The sequence below is a fragment of the Aquila chrysaetos genome, chromosome 3, assembly GCF_900496995.4.
Source record: "Aquila chrysaetos chrysaetos chromosome 3, bAquChr1.4, whole genome shotgun sequence".
NCBI classification, from domain to species: Eukaryota; Metazoa; Chordata; class Aves; order Accipitriformes; family Accipitridae; genus Aquila; species Aquila chrysaetos.
Window position 1 is genome coordinate 62,933,704 of NC_044006.1, and position 26,030 is coordinate 62,959,733.

Consider the following 26,030-nt stretch of genomic DNA (forward strand, 5'->3'; position numbering starts at 1 on the left):
AAAGAAACTTATTTCCAAAGTTCTATGGAACAACACTGTTTCACAGGTCAACTTGTTTTCATGAAATTCCAAACCCAATTCAGAGACTTGGAGGTTCAGGTTGCAAACAACCTCTGAACCTTTTTGTGTCTGTCACCACTGTCATCACTACACATTTATGAATATTAGACACTTCCAAAGCTGTATGGAGGACATATTTAGGAGTTAGCTTTAGTTATTAACTAAAAATCCTGCTCTAAAAATCCCCCACTATCAAGAGGATAATGACATGGCTGGAGATCTCTGCAATTCATATTTCTAAGGCTTTGAAAATTTCATTAATTGACTGACCCATCTTTTTTTTTTTTTAAGAGGGAGCAGAGGCAATGCCTGCCACACTCACCTGCGGTGTCCCTTCTAAACACTTTACAGAATGGCTATGATGTAGATTCAGGCGAAAGCCACTTTCCTGTTGGTTAGTTTCAAGGTTCTATGGCAACAGTTGACAATTAGAGATGAACCCTGGTGGGAAACAATGAGGGATAAATCATAGCACAGACAAATCCCTCACCTGTGATGTGTTGGCAGAGGAATTACTATTTGCTTGCTGTTGATGAATTTGTGCAAGCTGCTGTTTCTGCATTAGTGCCAGTTGCTGTTGATGTTGCTGGTATTGTTCGGCTGTAAATGCTGAACAAAATATAAAACGAGAAAATACTATATCAAAATATGTAGGTGTTGTGTATATAAACACATCTATTTTATAATGCTGAAAAAATAATAATACACCACAGCAAGTTCCTAAGAGCCTTAATGCACCTTTATGGCAAAAAGGCTATCATTCTCCTAGAATTTTTTGTTCAAATTAAGCCTTCCCTTTTTAAGCTGTTTTTTAGTATATAGGCTTTAATTGCTCTGCTCCATTTAGCTCAAGATACCAAAAAGGGAGGGGGAGGAGGGAACCAGAACACAATCAAATGCACCAAAAACCCTCTAATAACTGATTAAAAAGATATTACAGGTAGAAATGGCATCACTGTTTTCATTTTTTAAAACTACAGTATCTGCATTATTAGTAAAGTAGGTTTATATGCAAAACTTGGGAACTGCATGCTTTCAGCCCTCACAGATAGCATTCTGAAGGCAGCGAGTACCTAAAATTAAGATTTATGTTTAAGTTTAGTTGAAAACATTAATTGGGCATGCTTACAACTCTGGAGGCTATCATAATACAGTATTTTTGTTGTTTTTAATCACACATGTACAAGCAACTCCATCAATACAGAATTTGATAGAACTACATCCTTCTCTCTAAAAATCTCTGAAAGGTGATCCAGTAGTGACTGCATCACAAGTCAACTAGAATTTTATGCAGCTAGCCCATAAGTATAAAACTGACAAAAACCAGCGTTATTCATACACTCACAAGGAGATGCTCAATGGTGCAGGGGTGGGGAGTCAACATTGGTTAACTGTAAAATGTTATGATTTATTTTTTTTTAATTTACATTTCCAAAATGAAAGGAAGTCTCAGTTTTCAATTTAAAACTGAATCAAGGCTGGAATGTGAATCCCCTTGCAAATTCAGTCTAGGATACACCTTTCAGATTTTTCCTTCAATTTTATCTTCAGATTGTACAGATGCTCCCAAGTAAGTGCTGTAAATAGTATTCATACTTCTAGAATGCAGTGGAAGTTCACTTCTGGGGAAGTTCACTGCTGTTTTGCAACAAATCACCATGACACTTGAACCCTGTTCACAAATCGCAATTTTTAAAGGTGGTTTTTTTTTTTGTTCATCTACCCCTTCAGGCTTGCTTGCCTGAAGAAAATCCATTTCTATCAAAACTATAATCATCTCCTGCTTCTGGATACAACAGGATTCTGAAGAACAATTGTTATTTCAATTTTAGACATAAGGCACAAGTCAATACAAACGGCTAACCAAAATAAGAATTAATATTTGGAAACAGAGTAAACACTGCTGAGCATGCATTTTTCTAGTGTATTTGTCTTTTTTTTTCGTAAAACATTGTTCCAAATCCTTCTATTATGTACTGGAAATAGCACTAAATTATTATCAGCACTTTGCTATCTAAGCACTTGAAGTTGTAAATTTTTATTCAGCTGCTACATTCAGGTTACTAATTTTTTTTAAAGTAACATTCTTCAGCAAGTAGGGATGTAGCACTTGTTTATATTGCCACAACTGACATTACTTCCCAATACTCTTACAGTTAAATCTCACTTCGACTTGCTTCATTTCTTCAATGTTTTAAACTTATTCCTAGGGGAATAGCTTAGTAGTAACACCATTCATAAATGCCCTTACTAAAAAAAAATCCAGACTAGAATTCATAGACCAAATATTCAGAAGTTGGCTGTTTAAATTTTATATAAAATTTAAATTTTTTTCTTCTACTTTATATAAACTAAAAGCCCTTCAGATTTTTTTTTTTTAAACTTGTCACCTAACACAGAAGTTGGAGCAAGAAAGTTTTAGCACACAGATTAGCATGTAGAAAGCTGATCAGCAGTAGCAGAGGGGAAAAAATGGATGTACTGTCCTGGTACTGATAGATATTTCATTTATATTGATCAGTTAGTAGTGACTTATTAATTATATGTTTTTTTAAAAACCCTAAAATTTAGGATCGGTACGGTTTAGCCAACATAGTGCCAGTGATACTGAAGGGTCCATGTATTAGTACGGTATTTTATTCTACAGTATGACACTGTAAATATATTGCTTAGTAACAGGCTGTATAAGTGATGTAAATAAAGACAACTCACAGACTGACAGAGGAAAATGGGCAAAAAAGGGTATCTTATACCACCATCTTTGATTAACATTTCCACCATGATAACCATCTCACTTTTGTCCATTTGAGTAAGTGAAAGTTATTAAGTTTCAGTTTTCAACCCTTAAGTACATTTTAGATTTAAGCTATAAAATAGAGTTGTTGTAAGCACAGTCACCTATGTTGCTTTAACCAACTCCAAAATACTGGGTTTTTTTTGGAAAAACAGTAAATAAAGTTTATTGAGACAACCTGTGTTTGTTTAGGATCGCCATTATTTAGGACAAGTCTTTAAGTGCTCCCGCTTCTTTCTGGAAGCAACATCTAGAAGAACTGTATTTTTCCAACTGTGCATCAGTACATTTCTTTTTAAGTAGTCTGTGACTCTTACAGCTGTAAGTTTCCCACCACAATGAAAACAGTCATACAGCTGTCAAAGTAAACAAGTGACAGAACCACCCACTATGACCACCTCATGTATATCCAAACTGCTTCTCTTACTTCTGCTCAAATATCCAAACGCACTTACAAATACCGCCTTGAAAATGCAATGGAAATGGCTATTTACCTGTCGTATCTGAAAATGCACTCAAGAACATTTCACTTCAGGTTTTTCAATTTAGGTTAAAACATTCAGCAACATTTTTGCTGCTTCCCTTATTAAAGGTAAAAGCCTACCAGACATTTCAAAATACTATTTGCAATACTATCAGAGATTTACTGTGAGATTCTGAATTAATCAGTTGCATCCAGTTTAGAAACGCAACACTGCCCATAAACGACTGCTGCAAGCTACAGCCTCCTAAAATAATCTGACTGATAATCCCTTTTCCATTCCACAGTGTATGCAGATATGCTCATGTACCAGAAGAGGTTATAGATTATAATTACATAAGCTAGCTCTTCCCTCTCCATGCTAAAGAAGCACAACATTGAAGGTTTTATTGAAAACATTACTGCTACTGAGAACTATCCAAACCAAAATTAATCATTATTTCTTTTGAAGACCTGCAAACTAGGATAGCATACTTATTGCTCTTCTGTTAAAAGCCACCATGTATTCTGGTAACACTGTCACTAGGTTTCTTCCCCTCCTGCTCTCAGAGTACAGTCTACATTACGCTTCAATTGAAAAAACAAGCCTATTGATTGTGATATGAGTTGCTTCTGAAAAATGTCATTCCCACGCACAAAAAATGTTTGTACTTACTTCACATGAAAGTACTTCCACCTATTTAACCGTACGTATTAATTTTCTGTGGCACACAACTGTGACTGGAATTGAGGAAGGCTTTCTGGGGAAATCACACATATGCTCAGCACAGTGAAATCACAGGTGTACTGACTGTGCCTCTACATCTGCAGGCACAGTCCTACACCTCTTAAAGAGCTAGTCTAAGTTCAACTGTCTTTTTTTAAAAAGCAATTCAAGTAGAATGCATTGCAGACCATAAAAATGTAGCCACTATTAATAGGTTAAATATATGGCTTGCAGAGAGTATTTTTTTCTTGCCTGCAAAGCTAGCGTAGGTGCAATCGCACAGGTGACAAACTTAATATCTGGTTAACAGTGTCCTTAAGAACTTTCTTCCAGAAATTTTATTACCTCTTCTCATTTTTATTCTAAAGAAGAGAAAGGGCACAGCTGAAAATTTTTCATCTGTATCAGAGAAAAATGCCAAATGTAGAAGTAGCAAAAATGAATGTCATTTTCTTTTGTGTCATATGCTGCTCTTTATCTGCCTGGAAAAAAACAGCATCTAAGAAACAAGCCCAGACCTTTTCTTTACACTTAAACCAGCAACCACGTTTCTGCTAACTCAGAAGAGTACTGGTACACAAAGCTACACAAAGTTACATATTCCTTATATTACTGGAGACCTTCAAGGCTTTAAAAAAAAAAACAAACCACCAACATTAGTAAAGCAACAGATGACTGAACAACAGCTTCAAATTAAAAAAAGGGACAAAACGTAACATTCAATGGTTAAAGACAGCACTTGAGATCTTAAAACAGATTCTTGCTTCAGCAGCCCTAGACAAGAGTGTAGTGTTTATAGACTCTTCTCATACAGCATGCTAGGGCCACAGTGGTATGGTTCCATCATACAGTAATGACCATTTTAATACTATAGGATTTACTGAATTGGACAGTGATAAAACATCCAGTTTCACTCACTACACAGAATCCAGTGAGGGGTGGAAGTGGGAGTACCTCAACCACCGCTACTGATACACTATAAGCAAGAACATTAAACTGTCTTTCATAGCTAAAAAGTGTACCTTCCCCCAAAACTTCTACACACTTTCCAAGACGCTTTCAGTAATTTATGCAAGTCATCTGACTCCTTAAGTTAACCTAACCCAACTCCTTTCCTAACCTTAAACATTAGGAACCTTCAAGGCACAATCCTACCTGGAGTTATCCACATCTCAAGATAGCTGTCAGAAGACAAGCAGCTCAAGTTTTACTGAGAGACTAGGCTTCTTACTCATTTGTTTGCAGCATACTGTTTTGAATTGGAACAATTAAAACTCAGTATGCTTCTGAATTGTTTCTGGTAGAATTCTGAATCAAGTTATAACATTTCAGTTGAGACAACCTTCAGGATTTTAAGTCAGTACATCATGTTATGCTGTTATCCTCTTCATAACAGCCTGGGACAATGCCTGCACCTCTTCTGCAACTGTATTAGTGCTATACTTTGGCAGCAAGAGAAATGTTTTCTGCCTTACAGACTGCATAAAGGAATAGAAGGTAGAAGAAGAAGCTTCAGGAGTTTGCAGCTACCAATACAAGTAAAGAAACATTGTACATTACTGAGACTGACTGGTGGGATAAATGACTGCTTAGTATCTCCTTAGCGACAGCCACAAATGTTGTGCAATAACCCAAATTTTCAACCACTACACTATGAATATGTTTACTACAATCATTTACATGACTATAAGCAAGATTATTTGTAAGCTTTGGGGTAATTACATATCATTTTTTTGCTCAAATTAAGCCACTGAATAATATGTTTCAATTGGGATGATTCTGTTTACATATCTACCAAATTCTGTGGCATGCTGATACTCAACAGGTGTTGTTTTCTGCAGCACAGAGTAACAGTGATGCTGTCAATGGACTTCTCAAGGATCCATAGTTCTCACCAGTTTTATACTGCAATATAAAACTTATTTTTACAGTGCTAATTAGTTTTACCACAGCATTTAACATGTAGGAGCCTTACAATGCTGTAGCTTATGTTTAGCTTCTCTGAAAAGGCAAGTCCTTCCCAGAAGTGGCTGAAACCAGTGAGGAGGGGGCCTAGCTGTGGAATCTGTATGAACAGATTGGTCTTTGTATGGTAAACAGGCACAGCCTCCCTCCTGACTACTGCTGCAAATTTTACTACGAGATGACTCACTAGCTGTTACTCGGCTTCCCTGAAGTAGGAAAAAACAGACTTACAAAAAAAAATGACCACAAGAACCAGTTTCCTAAACACTAGGAAGCATATCCTGGAAAGCCAAAAATGCATGTGTAAACTCCTGGTCCCTCTCCTAGCATTCCTTTTGATTTTCTGAATGGAAGATGCTCGCTAGATTTGCCAGGGAAACTGAGCAAGCTTTGTGGAGTACACACAATGACCTACCCAGGTAAGCTTTTTTTTTTTTTTTTTTTAATAAAGTTTTAAAAAAAATTTAATATTGAGAGACTGAAACAGCTTAATTAAACCTTTCAGCAAATGCTTCAGTCCTGTTAAACATTAGAATAATAAGAATTAGGTATTTAAATTACAGTAACTTAAAATACCAGTTGCTTCATACCATCAAGTTAAGTATCTGTTCTCATGAGAAATGTTCTTTCAGTAGGAAAACTGAAGCATTAAGATTGTAAGTTCAAAGAACGTCTCTAAAAATCCATTCAGAGTACTGGATTCCCTCATCCTTCCAGCTGAGGTGACAGCCATTTAAAAAGGCAGTTTGGATCAGGTAACAGAAGAAAGATCACTTCACTAAAGCTTCCAGTTGACAAATCCCATGAACTACAGAACTGCTGAAGTATGTGGAAAGATGATATATCATGTTACAATGTTTTCTTAAGGAAAATACATGAGAGCATCACATCCCTGCTGTATAAGAGAACAATTAGTGGTTACTAATGCCGAAGTGCATGCAAAGCAAACATCATTCACAATACTAAGTAATCCAGAACATCACATTTTTTATCTCTATCTTGTGAGAGATGTTATCTGGCTTACATTGCCTGGTTAAAGATTTTCTACTGTATAGCAAGTTCTCACCAGTGAATTCGGAAGATTGGAGAGACTTAGAGCCATCAGTGTGATTTAGTATTTGATGCACCAGGCCCAAAGATGTTTCACTTTCTGAAAAGAAGTTCAAGATTGATTTTACTTAAATATGGCATTAGACACTATGAGAACATGAATCATTATGCCCTTGATTATTACTACAACAGCCTTATATTTCAGCCCAACAGAACTTAAGTGTGGAATTCCTAACATCAGAACTCCAGACTTAGAAATTATAAACTAGATATAAGATCTATATATGCGTTCCCTACTTGGTAGTGGAAGAAAACGAGACAGAAAACAATTAATGAGGATTTTTACTAGCTAGAAACGCTTGCTATGCATTTAGATTTGTCTGCCCATCATTCTTAATATGACTTTCCACCAAAATGTCACAGGCCAGTTGGGGTACACACAGTTTACTCCGCAGTTATAAATGTGATCATCCTTGCATGGGATGCAGACAAAGCATAACAGTTTACACAAGCCCAAAGATCCAGCACTTTGGAACAAAGTATTACTCCAACCCGGTTGAAGCTGAATGAGAAAATCTAGTATAATTACAAAGTCTCAAAGTCTCCAGAAGTGCTCAGATGTTTTAGTAAGCATTGACTCTTCCCCCATCCCCAGTCACATTTCCCAGACTAAAGAGGCTTTTCCTTTTAAGAGTTCCTCCTTCAACTTAGCCTACGGCAAGCTATAAAAATCTGTTACTCCCAAGGCCTTTACTTCTTCAACTAGGATCTCAACACCTCAGCCACAGATGGGCCAAGACTGTTAAGTTCCAATGATAACTGAAAACAGCCATTACAAATGTTGGTATTTTTCATGACCAAGTTTATCCCGCAACGTGATAATAAGCATTTGGAAAAGGGAAAACACTAAAACAGACAGCAGTGTTGAGACTATTACAGATACAAGGGTTAAATAAAAAGATGTAAACAAAGCCAGTGATGGCATAACAGCAATGAAAAGGTAGGACAAGTCCTACTCTGGTGCGAGGAACTGTGACAAGGATTGAGGAGCTTCCTTCCTGCTTCTTTCCAGGAAAGGGATGCCTCAAGACAGGTGTCAGGCATCCTTAACAAGAACACGAAAAAATAGTACAGATCCATCAACCAACATTACAAATTTGGAGATGGAAATGCTAAACACATATTTGGGAAATGAAAGCATAGTTTACCATCCTGCTACACCCCCAAGTGTGCAAACTTGCTTTTAAAAAGCAGATTAAGAGATGCAAAAAGAAGCATCCAAGTTTACTGGGGAAAATGTTATTTCTATGGAATTACCACAGAAAAAGTTACCGAATAGCAAAGCACAACATGCAGTACATCATCTAAATCTCTAGTTTACAAGAGGATGCAAGGTAAGCTACTCTGGATTCTTTAACTATATTCTGGATGCCTGCAGTTTTTCATATACAGTAAGATCTACAATCCCAAACATCATAACTCTTCAAGAATTTTCACTAAGGCTCCTGCTAGAATACTTAAGCTTCTTCTTAAAGAATTACAAATTTAGTGAGTAGACTCTAGTTAACTGCTAGCCTCTTTAGTCCTGACATCCCGCAGACTTTCGTTTCAAAGTGACCCAGCTTCTGGATGAAGAAGGCAGAAAACAGAGTGCAAGATGATTACCTGGTCTTACTGTGGAGCCAGTGCTCAAATCTTTCACTAGTGACTGGTATCTCTGGTCTGCCTCCTAAACACAAGGCTGCAACAGAATTATACATGCTATGCAGTTTTAAATGTCTCACACTTTGTTTACTAGATGCGAGCATCCAAAAATATGAATGTAACATATTAAACAGCAAGTCGCCAGCAGGAAGCAGAGCCTCTCTATAATGTGATGCAGTTTGAAGACTAACATTTGTCTGGCAGAACTAGATCAATCAATTACTCTAACGAGAAAGACTAAATTCCTGGGACACAAATACTTCAGATGAATATTCATGCCTACTGCACACTCCAGACTTAAGATTACGATTCAGAAATTTGATGAGATTGTCAGCAATACAGGCTCCTTTTCTGAAGTAATTTTGTTGCAGTTTGTTCAGAGTGAATAGCTTCCCCACTGAACGAGTTATTCCTCCACAAGAATCATGCCTTTATACTCTTGCTTGCTTTTTAGTGGTGTTCTGTTTAACATATGCCTGAATATCCTTGAATTAGGTCCTTTTGCAAGAGGGCAAAGGATGCTTTTTCATAATTCTTCAGTAAGATGAAAAGGAATCACCCTCTTCAAAAGTGGTGCTACTTTTCTTGGCCACTTGATCCTGCTGCCAAAGCCTATCCTTCAGCACACAAGTCCAATACAAGCCCCGTTTTCAAGTAACTTGTAAGGATTTTTTTTTTAAACGACATCCCTTCTCAGCTTACACGCAAAATCTCAATGCAATAACTTCATATTCCACTGATCTTTTATGCTGAGCACTCTGAAAGCCAGGACCAGAATAACTTGCATTTTTTCAGGGTCAAAGACTCTTCAAAATGTTTATAATATACCTGGCTCTTTGGGGAAACCTCTCTCTGATCTTCAGGATGAAAAACAATGCTTCCTGTAGCCAGGGAATGGTATGTCACAGCACAGCTTTTATAACGTGTCCTCTGATTAACAGGAAGACCTGAGATACCTTCTCAACTTCACACTTGCACCAGCCATATATAACAGACTTGAAAAGCAAGGTTTTCCACAGCAATTTTTCCATGTCAGCAGCGTGTTGTCTGGATCATTCAAGGTGGAAAAAGCTCAAGACTTCTCTAAACTTCTTTAATATGGAAACAGACAAAGCTTATCACTTGATGGTGCACAATAAGCACAGCAACCTCTGCTGGCCACTACAGAATCTCAGGATGAACTTTATCTTAAGGGTAAGCAATATGGTTTGCCCACAACTCACGGTAGCAGCAAAGGGACAAAAGGATTTTTAAAAATAGAGATGCATTAATAAGTGCTTTCTGGTAAAAAGACCTACTGCCACTTCAAAAACCTAAAACGCAAAGAGAAACAAACCTAAAAAATCCACACACACAACAAACTCCCAGCTTTAAAAACAGCTAAGAAAAAGGAACAGGAACATTCTACAAGGTTGTAATCTGCAGTAGTGAGTATTAGAAAAACTTTAGTACAGATGTTAGATACTTGATGTTCTTTACAGTATTTGCTACAGAAAGTAAGAAGACATAACTCAGCAGCTGCAGCCCCAACTGACATGCACCTGTGAAGAAGTCAAACTCATATGTATGAGACATACAAACACACCTGTAATCTGTGTAGACAATGTGCCTTCAAGAATCCTTTAAGAAACTGAAAAAAGAACACTAGAAAACAGAATGGTACCAAGATGAACTAAACCGTATGCTCCTTTCAAATACCTACCCCTAAACAGATGACCATCATTACACCACATATACACAAACTCATACACACCTCCAGTGCTACAAGAATCCCAGATAAGATTTTAAATAATTACACGGGTATAATCTACCTGGTTGTATTAATAAGTGACTATCCAAAGACTCTGGTAACTAAAGTATAACTATGAATTTAGACATAGTTATATTTTTATGGAGTATTTCATTCCTGCACCAAACCCTAACAAAAATATGAATCTAAACTCCACAACATTTAAATTTGGAAAAGCTTGGAATACTAACTTAAGTATTTTACACAGATGAGATAAACTATCCGCATAGAATTCCAAGAACAAATGAACGTAATATGCTAGCCACTTACACATATGTATTACTTTCCCACAGGATTCAAAATACACAATTAAAACCTTGTAGAGAACTCATCACCATAAATAACAATTGCATTTAATTCCTAAATGGATGTAGACCAATATCTTAATAATCTATTTAACAAAAAAAAATTTGGGGGGTGGGGGAGGTGGAGTGTTTGTGCACTCATATACACACACCAAGACACATGCTTTACACTCAATTTAAACAGCCAATTTTTCAAGTCTATGTTATTATCAGATGTGATGTATTGCCCATTACTACTTCATAGCATATTTATAATCTATTCCTCACACATTAGTTTTGTTTTCACACTAGTAACCTGACTACCATTTTATCATAGTTCAGACTCTGGCCACTAGACAGATCATGCTCTGCTCTGGACTTGGTTTACTGATTTGAAACATTGGAGTGGCAGAATTTAAACACCAAAAGCCGTACTTAAATCACAAGCCAGAAGAATCATCAGTTTTAGCCCTACTACATTTCCAGCAAGAAGAGTCATAAAAGAGAAAAGAATAAGGGATGGGGGCAAGGACCTACTCTACGACAGCATGGAGAGGAAGCATGAAATAAAGCAGTAGAACAAAGCTGCCCACTAAGTCTAAAAATGTAAGGAGGACAAATTTTCAGAAAACACAAAAAATCCCCAGGTGGTACAGGGAGGAAAGGTACAAAATGTATTGGAAAATAGGAGGACTAAAGTAATCTGATACCAGGGTAACACTCTTCAAGCAAATCTCCAAAACATCCCACAATTTGGGGAGTTTATTAGGTATATGCATCTCTCCCCACACAACTCCTATATTATCCACGTTTTCTAATTTGTTTCCAAAGCCATAATTCAAAACGGCAGGGGAAACATGATTTTAGAGACTCCTTACAAAATAGGGGTCAACTTTTAAAGTTATTTCTTTGCAAAAAACATCACTTTACTTGCTATAAAAGGATAACATTTAATGTACCGGCTGATCAAAATTCAAGACTTAAGTTACATTCTAACTACATAAATACCAGTCTCCCAGTATGAAGAACCCAATATAAAGAGATATGCTATCCAATATTATTCCAATTAAAAAACACCACCTCATCAAGTTTTCTTAAGAGTCAGGTCCTCAATTCTGTAATTTAGGTTCTATAAGATATAATCTGCCAATTGCTGACAAGATGTAGAGGTGATTAGTCCGAGAGTTTTGCCATGCATGAGCAGAGGCATCAGTGGGGGGTGGGCTGCGTATTTTTCGGATGGGAAATGGCATTTAATTTCATGTAAGTTCAAGTAAAAATTCATAATATGCTGGGATTTTAAATGCAAACATTTAAACTAACCATTTCCCACCACCACACCTTGTACTAGAAAAAATCTGGAATGTAATATTTATATCAACATTTTTAATTTTAAAAATCCAGATCTTCCGAGTCAACTTACACCCTACACAATACTGGTTTCTAAGCCTTCATATTTCTAAAATCGTAATTACATATCAAGCTAGCATTTGCATAAATTTGAGATGCAGTACACTACTGCTAGCAATAAATACAAATAAACATTGAATGCAGCAAATAAAGAGATAGAAGTGAAGATGGGCTGTTACTATCAAAATAGACAATGATGTAAAGTATGGATGACCTAACGATATTCTGGATTTTCTGAGCCAAGTTTAAAATTTCTAGAAGCAAGTTTGTCAAAATAAACATACCAAAATGTGCTGAACCACTGCTACTTTTACTTTGTATAGAGGTACTGCATGTCTGGGTCCCAGGTTGTGCTGTGCCTGTTCGATTTACACCCCTGTACAATTTCCTACAGGAGAGTTCGTCATTGTCACTGTCATGTAGGGATGGTGTCCGAGGCCTAAAATGCCGCCATCTACATGATTTGATATTGACTAGTATCTGACTGAGGTCTTTCGAGAAAGATTTGTCCGAGGTATTCGTTTCTGAGGTATTGGCAAATTGACTGATTGAAGAGTGTTGTGATGAGGAAAACACTTCCAAATCCAGCTGATGAAATGTGTTATCGTAGTCTGAATGTGCTCTGTCTAGTAGCACCCTAAAAACAGGAAAACAATGCAGAATTACACAGCGGCAAGAAAACACCAAGTCACCAGTTTGCCACGTGTGCTTGGGGACAACAAAGGGATAGAAGTAAAAGAAACTACACAAAACTCTCTACAAGAAGCAACGCCCCCCCCACCCAAACCAGACACAGAATGCATGACTATGTATTATTTTACAGTAAGTAGTACGTTTAGGCTTCTCTTCACATTTATATTCTAACTTTTATTGTTTGAACAGCTATGTACATCGTCATGTATGTATTAAAACACTGCAACAACATATATATATATTTTTTTTTTTTTTACATCAGGCTGGAAGAGGAGTTCCACAATGCAAAGAAAAAACACTAGAGAATAAAATCACTTAAGTAACTAAAAAGCAATTCAAATGACCTCCTATAGTAACTTCAGCTCAAAAGCCTTACTCCTGTATCTACTGAATATACCTACAATCATGCCAATTCAGTAGGGATGTCACACAGTAACTTCCAAATCCCCTTGGAAAATCAGAATGGGAGCTGAAGGCTCTTACTAGATTTTGTCAATATGCTGATCTGACTTGATAGTAATACATGAAGAATCTGAAAGCCAAATCATGTTCTTACTTTTTTAAAATTAAAATTTAATACCAATGTACCATTTTCTTAAAGACATCATATAACATTTAAGAAATAGCACTTCTACACTGAACAATTTATAAATTGTTTTTGATAAAGATACTTCAGGCATTTTGCTTCTAAGCAAGTCCTTAATTCTTTGGTATTTTTGACAATGTTTGAAATCTAACAGTTATTGTCACTTCTAAGTATTCCTCCCAAAATTCTCCTCTACAACTGGCAAATCACCAAATATGGTCCAAACTCAGAAAAGCATTTTCTGAAAAATGTGATGTTTGCTATTTTTAAATACTACTATTTGAAGACAACTATGGAAATCATTTAAATACAAACCATCAACCACAACTGAAAACATACATGTATTTTTCACCTCAGAACTTGGGAGTGCCAACAATAAAAAAAAACCCTCTAGAAACATTTAAGAAAACAGTATTAAAGTGGCTTCCACTACTGCAAAATAAAAATGGAGACAATCAGCTAAGGAAACCTGTATCAAATGGAAATATTTAAAAAGTCAAGCCCTCTGACGTCTCCACTTTTAAGGGGTTTGGTTTTTTAAAACTTTGCTCTTTTTAAAAGATGTCTTATTGGGTTTTTGTTTGGTTGGTTTTGGGGTCTGGTGGGGATTTTTTTACATTTTATTTTTAAAATCAGCAACAATTATGTAGCCCTTACCTTCCACCACGGCCGACCCGTCTTCGTGCAAACCCAATACACCTCTGGGGTACAGTGAGGGTGGTTAAGCAGTATCTGTAACGCACATCTCCTAATCTTCCCTCTTTAGGGCTACTCCATGGCCAGTTGCCAGGTTGGTCTAAATGAGGCTTAAAATAATTTTAAACAATTAAACACAAGATGTTTTCCCACAACGATGCTCTGTTTTATGACACATAAGGAAATTCTACTTACAGCATAGTACTGACAGCCTGCTTTCCTACGGAAGGCGAAAGGACCATCAGGATCATTTTCTTCCTCAGCCTCCGAAGAACCAGACAAAACCTTTAAAGAGTGGATGGGGGGTGTATGAGGAGAGATACTAGTAAATTCATGAGATTTACTTCTATTCTTTCCTCAAGAGCAGCATAGAACTCCAGAGGTCCTACCTGGGAGAGAGGTTCTTCATCTGAACTAGGAAAATCATACTGATTCAAATCTTTAGCATTAAAGACTGGCAGTGCAGCAGGACTTGTCTGTTGAGGAGTAGCAGCAGCAGACGAAGGTAAGACTTTTGGCTTCTTCTCATACTTTCTTTTGGGTCTAATAACATCAGGTTTATCTTGCTGCAAGGAAAAAAAAAAAGCAGTGTAAAATTACACAAGCAAATTAGATTAAAACAGGAGTTTTAAACTCCTGTGTAAGCAAGCTAAAAAGTGAACTCATCTCTCCACCATCTTGATAGCAATACAAGTAGTCATTTAATGAGTATCTGTATTTAATCTCCAGTAATTGAAACATTTAACAGACAAGGTGGAATCAAGCACTGTTTACTCAATCTGTGCTAGATAAAACACTAGTGGTTAAGATAACAGTACTACTTTGGAAAAGTAGACTAAAAATATATACAATGATCTCCATGAAGCACCCAGGGGGGAGCAATAAAGCGGCTTTGGTGGGCACCTGGCATCCAGCCAGGGTCAACCCACCACACTAACATTTTAAATTAATAGGCATTTATGCAGTGTTAGGGAATTACTAAGTACCAAACAACACTTTAAAGGCAAAAATAGAAGTTAGACTTCTCAAAGATACCTAGAATCTCAGAAAATCCTCTAAAAATTAAACACATTTCCCTATACTATGCAAATCCAAGTGCATTTCCCAAGTCTCCAAGAAACAGATTTCTTTCACCCTGTGAGACACTGCATCGACCCAGCATCATTAACAGGTAAGTACACTCTAGCAATCTCAGTTACAATACTCTACTATCAATGGAACCAATTCAAGCCACTCTGTCAGATTCAGAACAGCCTTTGGACATTCTTCAGTTATAAGAAGTCTTTGTTTAAAATTCAAATTATACCTCAGCATTGCTCCTGTGTTACCTGACCTATTTAATATGCTCAGTTGTTGGCACTGTAGCTATGCTTTGTAAGACAAAAAAATTAAAGCCTGCAGGAAAAAAAGTGCTGATCAGCATTCTAAATCAAATAAGATTATTTGATACTTTACTTAAATACAAACCCAGACAAAGATATACAGCATGCTGGGAATATCAGTGGATCATATTTAAAAAAACAAAACAAAAAACAACCCTCCAGATTAAAGTTACATGAATTTAGAACAAGATACGGGTTTTACCTCATTAGTCGTACCTTTGTCCAGTATCTAGGTAATAAATACAGTTTTCTTCAGGATATCCTAACTTTATGGATAGTATTAGAGAAAAATGTTTGTAACCCCCAGAATAAGAATACCATTGCATGTGTCCTTTTGTAGTTCGTCTATACTTCCTTTATTTCTGTCTTGAGGAAAGCCAGTAGGCTATATGCTATCATCATAACTCCAACAGAACAAAGCATTTTATTCCAATTGCAGCTTTGCTAGTCTATTTCCAGTTTCAAAAAGCTTACCCCTTCTCCCATCCTAAAATGCTGTATCTTGCATACATGACAGCATGAACTAGTAACTCGGTTACTGACATTACTCACTTTAACTTTAAATTCTTTCAGTTCCATAGCTTCTTGGTGTTTAAAAGGACTGCTGTTAGTCACAGGAATGATGGGAATAGCATAGGTAGGTTTAATTGGCTGCCGCTGTGCCATGACCTCAGACATGATCTCTCCACTGTAGTCACCCAAATTATACCTGAAATCAGAATTATTTTTTTTATTGGTTGGAATGTTTACAATGTATGTCTGGTAAAAAGCTGCACAACAGCTGCAAGACTAGTACTTGCAACTTGGGGTAAAGGGACATCCAGGATGACAGCAAGAAGTACAGAAGTATTGTTCCAGAAAAGGGGACTATTAACATGGAAACTCCGTTGCGATGACTAATGCTGACAAATAAATAAAAGGATAACTACCCTGTAAAGCCTGTAAAACATCTCTAAAAGACAATAATGTAACGGAAAGAAGCAGAAACTGGAAGGAAAGGAGAGGGTTTCCCTCCCCCCTCACTTTGGGACAGGTACCTTTTAAAAATATACATTTATCACTCAAAAGGTTTTAAACAGGGAGGCAGAGTGCCTTATTCTTCAATCCTCTCTCTTCTATGTTATGGAATAGTTTCACAACAAGCAGCTCCGTGAAACATATTACATTTCAAGTCCTGTGGGAAGTGCTGAGTTGAAGTGCAGTTTTCCATTCTGAGGGGGGCATTTGAGTCTTTCCTCTATTCAACAGCTTATTTTCTTGACAAAGGGTACTGGAAAATCTTTGAGATTTCTTCCCTCTCTTATTGCTAGTGAAAATGGTCAGTGCTTGAAAAAAATACCACTGGTAGAGACATTCAACTTGTCTTCCTAAGAAGCCAGACTAAAAAGTTAGTTTTAGAGCTTTAAAATACTGACTCAAAACATTTGTTTTCAAATCTGGATGCTTACGCTAGAGAATTCTATTCAGATTCTAAGTATCAACCTAAACAACAACTCCACACTGCAAATGTGATTCTCAGTTGATTGGGAAAGTGACAGTTGACAGAGCAGAGCATTTGGTCTTCAGCACAGCTGACAAACAGTATGTCAAAAGCAGCACTACTTGGAGATGACTCAGAGAACAACGTTTTATACTGTACAAAATACTTATTTGTTTTCCTCAAGAGGGTATTAGATCAGGCTTTGCTAAAAAAGAACAGCAATAATGAAAAAGAATGGTGATGATTGGAAAGGCCTTAAAATTAGCTGGGACTTTCTTAAACTATGTATTCAAGTTTAACATAAATTTCCAAATTAATTTACCTGAAACTATGATCTCTCTTCCTGTATAGTATATAGAATATACACATACATTTAAATACATGTACACACGTAAAAAACCAATGTAGATTAGTGTGATGGGTCACTTTCCCATAAGCAACTTCCTAACATATTATTTTGCTCTACATAGCCATTTACGAAAATATGCTATCCTGCAAATGTGAAAGGGTCTAAATACTTATTTTAAAAACCTATCACTGTTTAAAGTATTTGTGGGAATCAGAATACAAAGTAGTTTCCAAAGCTTTCTGCAGCAAATTTCAATAAACATTACCTCTTTTCCATAATTTCCAGTGTTAAATGCAGCAACTCTCTCTTGCTTTTTTCCCTCCTCTTTATCATCTCCAGGATGGTTACTGCACGACTCAGATCTCGACGCAGCTTAAGCATCTTCTCATAAGATGCTTCATCATTTTTCCGATTCTGTAGATACATAGTGTATATGTTTCCCCACATCATTTAAATTAAATAATCTGAATTAAGTTCTAAATATTTATGTATATATATATAAAAAAATCACACACTAAAAGAGAAGCATGTGCATGTTATCAATGAGCTACAGCTTACCAAAACCGTAAGTTTAGCAGTAGATTTAGTGAAAAAATAGTGAATACAAACTTTCATTCAATAGCTGTCCTAAAGTAGTTTCTTTTATGTTTTTATCCTTGCAAATTAAAACAAAACACACCCAACTTCTATTGTTTTATACTACATAGCTGAATTGTTTCTTTATATAAACTACTTTTCGAAAGGGGGAGAAGGAAGAGAAAAAAAGTAGAGGGGGTTATTGATCTACTTACTTTTCGTGTCTGCATCTTTTCAGTTCGTCTTCTAAAAGCAACATAAGGGTCATTTGTGCTGGAACCATCTCGCTTCTCTTGTTTCACTGCTGGGATAAGAGAGGGACCTCGACAGTTTTTCCGCTTTTTAATCCAGTACTCATACACTTCTCTGATCAATTCATCATCTTCCTTCAGCAACAGCTTGGCCTCTTGCAGGCTGACTGGCTAAATGCAAAACCCAGCACGTCACTTTCATATAGCAATATATAGAGTGCGTATTTCAAATTCTTTATTCAAAGTACCATTGTACCTGCTGCCCGCTGCCCTTTTCTAGTCTGTCTATCATCTCCTCAAATTGCAAAGGAGAGATGTCCATTCTTTTCTTCAACTTATTCACAAAGATCTCGTCTTCCGAATCCAAGTCATAATCCGGCTGCTCAGCATCCAAACTAAAAGCTAAATGATACAGTGAAAGTTAGTTTTACTACAGAGATGTTTTGTTCCAAAAGCAGTGTCTGAAGTACACACCAGATTCTTCTGAAGATAAAACCAAAATTATACGTTTGAATGTTGTAGTAATGCTACTTCAAAGTCAGCTACTTTTTAATTGAAAAAAATTACACCATTAAAAATCAGGAATGAAAGTTGGTATCTATTTGACTACGCTTTTGTGAACCAATGAAAGCTTACTAGTGGTCAAACCAGCTAGCAGCTTTCTACCTCATTGCTTTCAGTAAGAATTTTTTAGACTGGTCAAAATTTTCAATGCTGTCTAGTATTCTGCAGTTTTATGTATTGTATTATCAACAGTTAAGACTTCAGCCCAAACACACTTCAAAGGTACTTCTCCAAAAGTATACGCAGACTGTATTACAGTGACCTTCACATATTCTCATCAATGATCTTTGTGATGCAGATGAGTCAAACTAAACTGGCCCAGCATGGTCTACCCTATATGGCAAGGCATCTTCAAACACAAGTAATCTTTTGCAGAACACAAACAACTGTTCTGTTTTCCACAATATCCTATGAAAATGCAGCATTCTGCATTCAAAACAAGAACTCCCTAGTTCTCATGCCTCATGCAATTTGTTTTAGTTCATAAAAGACACAAATTCCTCTCCAAGTACACACTTGGAAACATATTGTGAAAAGCATCACTTGCTTTTAATAAATAAATAGGTAGAATACAATGCAGCTGAAAATCACCATTTCAGCTGTTAAACAACTAGATAAGGAAAAGAAGAATGAAAAAGTGTGACCTTAATATCAGCATGGAAGACTGCTAGTATTAATCTCTTCATTTGCTTAGGAGCAGAGGAGCATGCTCTGATCTACCTGATCTTCCACCTGATCTAGTGGAAGTTGTCCCTGCTCATTGCAGGGGGGATTGAACTAAAAAGGTCCCTTCCAACCGAAACTATTCTATGATTCTAATACTTTAAGCCATCACTGAAGCTCAGACTGATATAGAAGTCTAACATTTAACCAAAGTTAATTAGGCATGAGATCCATTTACATAGCACAGACACTACTTTTAGAACTCTACTAATTACACCATGCAACAGAATTCTGCAACAGATTACATTTTTTATAATGTTTTCAAAAGTTATCTGAAGTAACGTGGTGCTCATATCAAGGGTCACATCCATACAGGATAGCTGCTATCTTCCAACAAAACCAAAATCCCAACACATTTGCAAGACATCAGTGATATCAAAAAACACCTACTTTTAGATGTAGAATACTTCCATCCAGGCATAGGCAAATACTACTACTACTGCCATTTCTGCTTGGTTTCCCAACCCACTCTACTATTGTTTTATCCTGATTAAGCTTCAGGGGACAGGCACTCTGTTTCTTAACTATGTATTATATATTCTCCTCCTCTTCAAGTATATTTGTGTCTGTCTTTGCTAACGAACCTAAATTTCCCTGTAACCTGTAACTACAGAGTGTTATAGAGGGCAGAAACAGGCCTTTGAGTCTGCTAAATTTAAAGTATTAACATATAGACATAGACTCAAGAAGGACATCTATCTAATTCTTGATCAAGAACTAAATATACCTCTTCAGTAAGATGTATTCCTTTACATGTCGGAAGAAAATTAATTCTCAGAAGTCAGTCTTAATGCGAGCTCAATAGACATTTAAGAGTACTCTCCTGAACTACTAGCAAACCAAAGTTCTCAGTGTAGACTTCAATGAATGAGTTACTTTACTTACGCTGTATGTGAATCAGCTGCTTTGGCATTTTAAATTCTCCAGGATATATAGATTCATAGTATGCAATATTACTTTCTGCTTCTGGAACCGGTATAACCATGTTATCCCTCTTCTCTCCATATACTTGTTGTGCTGAGATAGCCCGCTGGAGATGATGTTCCTATAAACAAAAAGAGTCAAGATGAAAATCTTTCAGAGCTCAGACTTTTTAAAGCTGAAGGAAGTCCATTCCTTTGCAAATGTTCTCATTCTAAGTCCCTGAGACCAGACCTAAGAAATCGATAATGCACCCTTGACTCAAAATGCATTCCATAAACCTGAAGGTTTTTCCAGTAGGTGGAGCTCTCCCTCTTACACAAACACACATCTCAGTTACTAAACTTGGCGAGTCAAGTTGCATGTTCTTGGCACCCAAGCTACATAAATCCATCTTTATGTACTTCTGGAGAGACACTTAAGATTGATTAGACATACAGATTATAAGTAGCTGAAGACAGATATTCACTCTGGTATTATTCTGTATTTGCTATGGCCATTTATAGCCAGTAATGTCAGAAAACCAGAAAGGAGGCCTGCCATCATCTCCTATTGAGAAACAACTATTTTTACCTAGACAGATCATGATTCCTAAAGATATTCTCATTTATTGCAATGCTTTCCACTATCCTCCTTTTTCCACTCCTAATCTGTCAAATAAACTTTATTATTAAGCTCTAAACCACGAGGGTGAGAATAATTAACTTTTAAGAAATCTGCAACTGTTTTTCAAGCTTAAAAGTAAATTACATTTCTATCTGTTACTACAACCCAAGTAACAGATTAGTAACATTACAAATTCTAGTAATTTTCTAGTGCTACTATTCAAATGCACTCCATTCTTCCTGTGGTGCTGTCAAGACAGTAAGTAGTATCAGCAGAGTTCACAGAGTTACCAACAAAACCCCACACAGCAATACATGTGCATATATATAAATGGTTTACTGACAATGCAACATGGTATTTTCTCCCTAGTACCAAAGCTGGTTTCTTAAGTTTCTATACTGTTCCTTCCTAGGTGCTCAGTAAACCAGTGATGCATCAGTTCTGCCGATACAGCTATTAGTGAGATGCTATAAACCAGGTTACTGAAATACTCAAAACAGCAACTGCAGCACAACAGTGGCAGGGATAATTGGTTTTAATATTGAAGTAAAAACATATCAGTGTTCATCCACACGATCTTAATACATCTTTGTCTGTCTGACTTCAATTTACTCCCTCTTCAGTACAATAAAGGCAATTAATATATTCTGTCTAAAGTTAAAAAAAAAAAAAAATCAAGAAAGTTCTAAAATAGGATTTATTGTAAACTGCAGTTAGTACAGCCTCAAACTAGAACCTGTTCCAAGGTATAATTCTGCTGCAAGGACTCACGAGGATTTTAGCCTACCTTTACCTTCAAACAAGCTGCAAAGATTTTTTCACGTGTCCCATTATAAAGTTTCTTCACGAAAAGAGACTAATTGTGAGAATACGACATACCATACAGCTGGGAGTAAAACTCACTGGACTGATTTTGATCTTCTAGGATTTTTAAGTGCAGACATGTATGTCACCTAGGAGATGTGGCAGCCGAAATTTTCTTGGGTATGGTACAAAATAATCTCTTTTCTACCTTTTAGTGAAGCACTGCTGCCAGACACCTCAAATTTGTGTAAACAGTCATAATTCTTCAGGATTTTGTCCCAACAGCTACAACTGTTGCAGAACAGGGAATTAAGCTTTATTTCCATATAGTACAGTAGGATTCTTTGTCAAATACATAGTAATAGCCAATGGTTTTTGAGTAACAGCAAAGGCTTACTGTTTTTATAATCATATGAAGGATTCCTGGTCCATTTATTCCAATTTGTGTTTTTAAACACAAAAAATTCCTTCATATCAGGGAAGAAAAGGGGGTTAGACACTAAATTAAGATTTCACTTTCTCTAATCTATCTCTGATACGGAAATGGGCAATCCTAGTTAGTACCACTAGTCTATACTAATTTCCTAACAGGCTTCAGTAACAAGTATTTAAAGAAATCTTGACTATACTCTTGAAACAGAAACACAAATCATAGTTTTGCCCGACTTTCATCCCCATTACAAAAATACTCAGTACTTCAGCAGAGAGCATTAGTAGACCCACATATTATGAAAGCAACTGGATAAAAGTTCCTCCACTGAAACAGGTAAACTAATCTGCTGTTCATACCTGTTTCAATTCACCACAAGAGACACTCCACTCAATAAATGAAAATAAACAGACAAGGCAACCTCCCCTTTACACTTCCATGCACCAAATTCTCACTTATTTGGACAGAAATCAGGAGCAGCGACTTTGACCCCAACTTCAACATCTCAGCCAGTGGCTCAGCACCTCTCTCTCTCCTGAACATAACCAGGTGCAATTGGTAATTCTGGAAGCACTCATTTTTAACATGAAAGCACATTAAATATCTACAGTTAACTAACCTACTACAGCTTACAGTTTCTATTTTGCAGTCATTCTCCACTGTGAATGCACAGCTGATTACTCCCACCCAAATGCAACACCTCATTCATCTGAAACCACAGCTTTCCATTTTAAAATGGTTTCCTCAGTTTGCCAGAATGATTTTGAATTCCAAATCCTAATCAAACATGCTGGCTGCACTTCATGTTATCTTGATTTAATATGTAGATGCTGTAGTCCAAATCACTCCTGAAAATACCAACAGGCATTTAAAGACAGACCTCTTCAGGAATTTAACAAACCTTTTCACTTTGACTGCTCATCCATTTCCAGATACAGTTTTCCAATCAGATATATTTCCACTTTACAACGGTTTCTACAATACTGTTTCCATTCATTGCATAACAGAACAGTATCAAAAAAGCCTTTTTTAAAAGTCAAGATGCAACTATCCACTAGGTCCCTTGCCCTGCCACAGGAAGAAGTTAGACTGGATTAACCAGGGTTTGTTCTTGAAAAACTCCTATTAGCTGTTCACAAAGAGATTAGTATCTTCCAGGTGATTACTGGGACCAAATAATTTACATTATCCATATTCCTCCAGGAAGTGCTGTTAAGATAGCTTGTTTGTAACCCTCTAGCTCCCACCTTTTCAACAGGCTGTTATGGGGTTTTGGTTTGGGATTTTTTGTCTGAGGTTTTTTTGTGGATTTTATATCGTGGGGTCTTTTTTTAAGTAGCACGGTTGCAGTGCCTTTTCCCCTTCTCCTCTGGAACATCATCTGCCCCTCAGAAGTTCTCAAACAGCTGTGCAATTATTTCAGACTGTTTCTTTAAATTCCTAGCATGAATTTTAGGTGGGTTAGTCAAGCTCAAAGGCTGTAATTTGTCATGTTAGAAGGAAACTCATCTAACAGCTACCACCACAAGGTGCAGTCTTGTGCCCCTTGCTGTCATTCTCCATATTACCACTGCTTTATGCCAGACTGAACCTATGACAACAGCTTAGGGAACCAAATCCAGGGAAAGCCATGTCTCTCCTGTTATTTCCCCTGAAAGCAATTAGTAACAATTAGTCTTCTGACAAATTAGCTCCCTGAACTGCCAGGGCAGGTGTGGATGAGGGGGAGGGGAGGCAGTGGGGAAAGGGAGGAAGGGAGAAAGATGATTCCCTTCGGTAGCTAGCAACTAGCCAGTAAACTGGCTTAGCTCCATTACTAAATTAAAAAACACCTTTTTAAAATGAATACCAAGGGAAAAAAAAAAGATTAAGACTTATGAAAAGCTATGGCAGATAAACATTTCAACTATCTCAGTATCAAATACAATCAAGGTTTCCTCTTACTATAAATATTTACAAAATATTCTCTTATTCTGCACATCCATTGCTAGAAGGATCTCACCTTGTTCCTCCTTTTGAGGTAAACCTTTATGTAAATATTAATTGTTCACATGTTCTTTGTTCCTATTCATCAGTTTCCACTTTCAGTGCATTCAGATTTCTGTATTAAGGTATCCTTCTTATTGAAACTACATTGGAATAGTTGCACTTGTCTTACAAAAACTCAGTCCAAACTACTGAAGAACACAGGAGACTTTGCAGTTTCTTCCCTCTCTCTCAACTTGCTTCTGCTGGATCTTTCATACATACCCTGTTTCACAACTTGTACTTATTGAAAGTAGTTTATTCTCACTGAAACTGCCTTCCACTTTTATATTTAACTGTTTTCAACCTATTAGTTAGGTTTATATCCAGAAAAGCTTCCCTCTTCAGTTGCTTTCTCTGCCTGACATAAAAAGCTATCAGAAATACAACTTTGGGAGTTGGTTGTGCTGTGATGCTAATTTGAGCCAGTACTTTTAAGAATGATGGTACTGTTCCTCAAACTTCATTCCCTCTACCTTGTACTAATGCTCATCCAAATTTGCATTTAAAGCTGTTCCAAGATTTCATGCAAAACCTAAAAATCTGCTTGTTCTTCCCCCCGCAAGTTCATTTTTCATCAGGTTAGCTTCCTACACTGGCTCATCACATGGTTAGACAATTGCAGAGTCAAAGGGATGCAGTAGGAGCACTCAGTCCAGAGACAGAGGGGTGTCTGAGGAAAAGAGCAGCTTCATCACTTTTTGCAACACCCAGCCAGTAACATGAAACTGCACCTTTTCATCCCACTATATTCCTGTCCAGAAAAGTATTCAGACAGTTAGAATTCCAACACTATTCAGATTACCCTACTAGTTGTTTAAACAAACAAAAACTCAACAACCACTCTCCTCCTTTAGAAATTTTCCTCTCATTAGTCTACAGGAAAAGCCCACCAAAACAACAGCCCTTCTTCTGACTACCCACAATGTAGCAAGGCATGATGTAGTTAAGAAATTTCCTAAGCAAAATTATATATTGACACCATTCTTTATTCTGTAGTCTTCCTTTCTATTAATTTTGATATACCAAGTTCATCCCTTGTATCCACTTACTGTACCAGTATTGCGATGCATGTTCCAAAACATCACAGAGTAATAATCTAAAGCAAGCTGGCAGTAACAAAGGCACTAGGGAATGCAGGAACACAGCAGAGCAGCTCTCACTGCAGCCTGAAGGAATCGGAACTTTTGTTCAGTTCTGCTTCGGAGGGCAACAGGACCTCTCTCAAATGATAATGCAAGGACACGGGTGTAATTCTTTGTTCCGGTTTCAGCTGGGATAGAGTTAATTGTCTTCCTAGTAGCTGGTGTAGTGCTATGTTTTTGAGTCAGGTATGAGAAGAATGTTGATAACACTAATGTTTTCATTGTTGCCAAGTAATGTTTAGTCTAAAGTCAAGGATTTTTCAGCTTCTGATGCCCAGCCAGCAAGAAGGCTGGAGGGGCACAAGAAGCTGGCACAGGACACAGCCAGGGCAGCTGACCCAAACTGGCTGAAGGGGTGGGTATTCCATACCATGTAGACATCATGCCCAGTATATAAACTGGGGGAGTGGGGGTGGGGGAAATCACAGCTCAGGGACTAATTGGGCATCAGTCGGCAGGTGGTAAGCAATTACACTGTGCATCATTTGTATATTCCAATCCTTTCATTATTACTATTGTCATTTTATTAGTGTTATTATTAGTTTCTTCTTTTCTG

At 37.0% G+C, this 26,030-nt stretch overlaps 1 protein-coding gene across 8 annotated transcripts in view; it reads right to left on the reverse strand.

Annotated features, from left to right (window-relative positions):
- EPC1 (enhancer of polycomb homolog 1) overlaps positions 1–26,030 on the reverse strand; it is a 71,347-nt gene that overhangs the window by 3,205 nt on the left and 42,112 nt on the right. For 3 of the 8 annotated variants that reach the window (XM_030008003.2, XM_041122080.1, XM_030007999.2), the window contains 12 exons: positions 20,429–20,588; positions 18,513–18,658; positions 18,221–18,427; positions 17,695–17,843; positions 16,153–16,309; positions 14,608–14,784; positions 14,414–14,503; positions 14,180–14,328; positions 12,528–12,880; positions 7,073–7,156; positions 551–669; positions 383–469 (listed from right to left, as the gene is read on the reverse strand). In XM_030008003.2, the coding sequence (XP_029863863.1) occupies positions 383–469; positions 551–669; positions 7,073–7,156; positions 12,528–12,880; positions 14,180–14,328; positions 14,414–14,503; positions 14,608–14,784; positions 16,153–16,309; positions 17,695–17,843; positions 18,221–18,427; positions 18,513–18,658; positions 20,429–20,528 (1,818 nt within the window). In that variant the 5' untranslated portion in view covers positions 20,529–20,588. Of the gene's footprint in view, positions 1–382; positions 502–550; positions 670–7,072; positions 7,157–12,527; positions 12,881–14,179; positions 14,329–14,413; positions 14,504–14,607; positions 14,785–16,152; positions 16,310–17,694; positions 17,844–18,220; positions 18,428–18,512; positions 18,659–20,428; positions 20,589–26,030 lie in introns of all 8 variants that reach the window. The other 5 variants (XR_005931983.1, XM_030008000.2, XM_030008001.2 and 2 more) reach the window with 5 other exon arrangements.